The following is a 5,534-nucleotide window of genomic DNA, read 5'->3' on the forward strand; positions in this document are numbered from 1 at the left end:
CACTTTACTTACGGTCACTACCGCTCGCCTGACTCAATTATCTGTCTCTATATTTGTCTACCTCCAATTATTTGTCGGGCTTATATACTAAAATAGAGGGCGCCTGGAAAAGACTAGAGTTGTCAGGAAAAGTCATGATCCTTCTAGAAACTTATGACGTGTTATCAGCGTCAAGCGACTTCTGCTGTCGTAACACTATTTGCTCTTCAATTACGATTTGTGCATTACAAAATGTTGGTTTCTTTGGAAAGACCTCCTTCCATTAATTTTTTTTATACTTATGGAACAATTACGTCAGGGGTTTCCAACCTTTTTGTTCCTCTGTACCCCTTGGCCCTGGGGCATTCTGACAGGTTCCCATGTACCCCTAACAATTAAGGATCAAAAATTGATAAAATTATATTGATTTTATATTATTTTATTATGAAATCTGTATATGTGGACTGTATAAGGATCTTATAGTATTAATAACATCGATAAATTGAACTCAGCGTATATTTATGTGAGCCACTTTGTCTGACTGTAGATTAAAACACCATGTAAAGTGTGAACCCTGGTTATACTCTCAGACCCCTATGTACCCCCTGAGAAGTGCAAATGTACCCCAGGTTGGGAATGTCTGAACTACATCATAGTTTGGCTATAAATTTATATATAATCTAGTATCAGGGATAAGATTGTTACACTTAAAATATTAAATACGTTAATTTTAAATTTTGTAGGCAATCACTGCTTTACGTGTATATTTTTCATTTGGTTGATTTTTATGTTGTTTTTTTTATCGGCAATGTTTTGCTATCATATATCAATATTTTAAGTGAGTTGTAAACTCTTGTGGTGGGTTTTAACTATATTTCTTTCAAGAAAAGTCATCAGAAATGGACTGGTACGACACGCAAGCCTAATTTAAAACGTCTTACGTTCAATTTAATGTTTTTTAAATTATGACGTAATTTAGATGTAGTTATTCAACATCAATTGAGGAGAAATTCTTTTCTTCATATATACATACACATATAAATTTGAGGGTGAGGATTATAAAATATAACCACTTATGACAGATATCTAGATCTGTAGGTTCCTCAGAGTAGGGGTTTTTTCTCGTGTATCTTCGTGTCACTAGAATACGCAGCTGTACACACAACGTGAGTGAAAACAGTGTCACACCAAATCCAATTGTTACAGGTTGTTACACAACAGCTGAATAACATATTACACAAACCCAATTTTTACAGGTCACTACAGAACGACTAAATAACAGTGTCACACCAAACCTGATTGTTACATGTCACCACAGAACGACTGAATAACTGTCACACCAAACCCGATTGTTACATGTCACCACAGAACCACTAAATAACAGTGTCACACCAAACCCGATTGTTACAGGTTACTACAGAACCACTGAATAACAGTGTCTCGTTCTGTGGTGACATGTAACAATCGGGTTTGATATTACACTGTTATTCAGTCGTTCTGTGGTGACATGTAACAATCAGGTTTGGTGTGACACTGTTATTCAGTCGTTCTGTGGTGACATGTAACAATCGGGTTTGGTGAGACACTGTTATTCAGTCGTTCTGTGGTGACATGTAACAATCGGGTTTGGTGAGACACTGTTATTCAGTCGTTCTGTGGTGACATGTAACAACCAGGTTTGGTGTGACACTGTTATTCAGTGGTTCTGTGGTGACATGTAACAATCGGGTTTGGTGTGACAGTTATTCAGTGGTTCTGTAGTGACATGTAACAATCGGGTTTGGTGAGACACTGTTATTCAGTGGTTCTGTAGTGACCTGTAACAATCGGGTTTGGTGTTTTCCACAGAGATTCAAGATATTTTGAGTGACTTTTAAGTTATAAAACCTTTTTCATATCCATTATTCATCTTCTCGCTTATGATGTGTACAGCTGGGTTTTCTGGTGACACGAAGATACATGAGAAAAAAAACCGCCTATGGCGCTGTAACTTTCGGGTTTGATGTGAACTGTTGTGTGGCGACCTGTAACACGATGGTTTGTTGTGACAGTTATTCAGTCGTTCTGTGGTGACATGTAACAATCGGGTTTGATATGACACTGTTATTCAGTCGTTCTGTAATGACATGTAGCAATCGGGTTTGATATGACACTGTTATTCAGTCGTTCTGTGGTGACATGTAACAATCAGGTTTGGTGTGACAGTTATTCAGTTAGCTCTCTGGATAGCCGTTTTTCAAAACGTCTTGTTATAAATGTTTAAGATGTGAAGTAGGGGTACTTGTTTGTTATCGATGGGCCCACTCATCCCATCGATAACAAACAAGTACCCCTACTTCACATCTTAAACATTTATAACATGACGTTTTGAAAAACGGCTATCCAGAGAGCTACTCACTCATCCCATCGATAACAAACAAGTACCCCTACTTCACATCGTAAACATTTATAACAAGACGTTTTGAAAAACGGCTATCCAGAGAGCTACTCACTCATCCCAAAGAAGAAGAAAGAAAATCATTAAAACGATACTGTTACATGTATAATGTTTCTTTCCCAATCCATCACTAAACCATTGTCTAACTCCTCTGACCATCGCCATTGCTACCAAGTAGAGATGATAATCTCGAAATGGATGAAAAACTTATTGTTAATATTTGAATCTTATAGGGTGGACAGGCACTAGCTGATACATATGGTCATATTCCCAATTATATGCAAGGCCTGCTGGGAACGTTGCCTTCAACTGACGAGAATGACAAGTTTATTTTCCTAAGGGAAAGGCTCACAAAAAAATTAAAAAGTGCCTCAGACGAACCTTTGGTAAGTACAATGTATTTCATTGGCTATCATAATATTTACAATGTATTTCATTGGCTATTATAATATTTACAATGTATTTCATTGGCTAATATAATATTTACAATGTATTTCATTGGCTATTATAATATTTCAATGAATGATACAATGTTTGTTACTGGTCGCTTTAATTTCAATGAAAAAATACTTATGTTTTGACTTAAAACACTTGACACAGTACATCAAGAGAAAACGAGTATTTTCCAAGCTTTCATAGAATTGTTCACCAATAAAGCACGTGAGTTACACATTAAAATTTGCTTTATTTCCAAGACATATTTTTGGAATATTTTAACATCCAGCATGCAAGTCGATGAGTCCGAATTCGGGTGATTGAGTGGGCTATAAAAAGGTATCACAGTTTATAATATTTCAGTTACAAAAAAAAAATGTACTCCGATAAAGGGCTCGATCAGTTAATCTCAAGAAACACACTTTACTGCAAAAAAAAAGAACTCATCGCTCAATTGTGTTTGGCCAGAAGATACGAAAATTAGAGGGTTGGCCAGACCGTATTCCTGTTGCACAAAATAGTGTAAGATTCCATGTTCAGGCACGTTCTGCACTTTACAAACCCAACAAAGAAAGAATACAATTTTTATGGTGTTGAAGGGAAAACGAAGTACGAGTGTAACACGAACATATCAAAGTAGTGTCAAAGTAATTTTTAACTTGTCTTGTATATAATAGTGTACAGAGCACGAAACAGTTATGAGCGTTTAGTGTATGACACGGGTTCAGGAGTTGAAATAAAAAAAACTCACAAAAACGAAGAATAAAACCCTTACTGATGAAAAAAAAATAGTTAAAAGGTGTTTATAGCAGTCTATTAAACGAACCAAAGCTAAGTTATTGTAAAGTAAATGTAACGTTGTAATGAAGGTAAACTTAGCTGAATATTCAGAAACATTTGAATGCGTGTACGCACAATGATTAGCATATGGTTTTCAGTGAACTGCGCATGCGTATTTTAGACCTAAATAAGTCTAGAAAGGTCATGGGAAATGTAATGCGAGTGTAGAGTTTGGAAAACGCTTATCTAGCTAAAAGAAAAGCTGAGATTTTTGCAGAAGACAAGTGATATAGAAACCTCAGACCCAAATATTATGAAAGATATGGTGCAACTTTACAAAAGTTCAATCCAAAAGTTTGATGAAATTTTGAAAAAAAACAACAAAAAACGAATTGTTTATTGTCTTAAAAATAAAACAAAAATATACCCTAAAAAGGTTTTTTTTTATCTAATTATTTTGTTCTGGGCAAAGAAATCTTTATACGACCAGCTCAAAACGCATAGACGTAGTCTGGGGGATCGGTTTCAAGATTCTCCCTCCCCCTCCAAAACTTCGGAGGAGAAAACATTTCCGAGCTTTAAACCTAGCTTTGGATTACAAAGATTACAGCCCCCCCCCCCTCGTAATTTTCCTGACAAATGCAGTTTTGGTTTTGTATATTTTCCATTCTCGATTTAACAGTTTGATCTATGTACCTATTTCTACATCAATAGCTTGTGTTGCTGATAAGTATTTGAATAGTTAAGCTGACCTTTGATACTATATTAAATTAAGGTCAGTCAATGCAATATTTTTTCTTATCGATTATAACAAATACTGGTACAGTTTTTACATATAGAGATTATATGTTGCGTGACTTAACCTTCAAATAATATGGCCCGGCATGGCCAGGTGGTTAGGGCGCTCGACTCGCAATCATTGGGTCGCGGGTTCGAATTCCCGTCCCACCAAACATGCTCGCCCTTTCAGCCGTGGGGGCGTTATAAAGTGACGGTCAATCCCACTATTCGTTGGTAAAAGAGTAGCCCAAGAGTTGGCGGTGGGTGGTGATGACTAGCTGCCTTCCCTCTAGTCTTACACTGCTAAATTAGGGACGGCCAGTGCAGATAGCCCTCGTGTAGCTTTGCGCCAAATTAAAAAAAAACTCTCAAATAATCGACTTGTTTTCGAACTGTTCGCTAAAGGTGCGAATCCACACATATTACGTCTTATTAAGTAAGTTATTTATTTATTTATTTGCCTGTCAGAATATTCATCTTATTAATTTTTCTGTTAAGAATTTTCACACAAAGCTACGCAAAGAATATCTACGCATAGCCATGTCTCTAATTTTCAACTTGTAGACTAGAAGGAAGCTAACTTATTAAACAGCACTGACAGCCACTCTTATAGCGCTCTCATAGCCCCCAATTGCGGAGAGCACTTTTTCAGCAACGGACGTTAGCTATGAACCCTCATTTTCGCAGTACAAGCAACCTAACCTCTGGGCCACGCATGGTCCCACTCATAAAGAACTGACGAACAAAACTGGGTGAATACACTCATTTTACTTCTAAAATAATTAAGAAATCACAGCAGTTATTAATTGCGATATTTCTATTATTTTATTTTTCGCGTGGTTAATTTTTTAGTTGAAACCCTGTATATAATAACTTCGTGGTCGCCATACTACAGTGCCCCGAATCCCCAGTTGGTGTCTTGAAAAGTCAGAATAGAAAACCATGATCGATATCATTATGAAACGCCCAAAATTCTCGCGCCTATGGGCCCCCAATCCCGAATGTTTTAAGCACCTAACGACACCTCTGGCCAAGATTTTGTTTTATTCAAAGATACGTTGTTTACCAACATGAATCTGATAACATAATTTCGTTGGTATTTGATTGTTTGTTTGTTTGTTTG

General features: G+C 36.6%; 1 protein-coding gene across 1 annotated transcript in view; it reads left to right on the plus strand.

The window, feature by feature from the left end:
• Positions 1-1,938: 1,938 nt before the first annotated feature.
• Positions 1,939-5,534, plus strand: part of LOC106472205 (glutamate receptor ionotropic, kainate 2-like) — a gene marked incomplete at its 3' end in the record, with an annotated part of 18,620 nt that continues 15,024 nt past the window's right edge. The window contains exons 1-2 of the mRNA XM_022400808.1: positions 1,939-2,016; positions 2,650-2,802. Coding sequence (XP_022256516.1) covers positions 1,939-2,016; positions 2,650-2,802 — 231 coding nt within the window. The remainder of the gene's footprint in view (positions 2,017-2,649; positions 2,803-5,534) is intronic.

Source organism: Limulus polyphemus, unplaced genomic scaffold, assembly GCF_000517525.1.
Source record: "Limulus polyphemus unplaced genomic scaffold, Limulus_polyphemus-2.1.2 Scaffold5156, whole genome shotgun sequence".
NCBI classification, from domain to species: domain Eukaryota; kingdom Metazoa; phylum Arthropoda; class Merostomata; order Xiphosura; family Limulidae; genus Limulus; species Limulus polyphemus.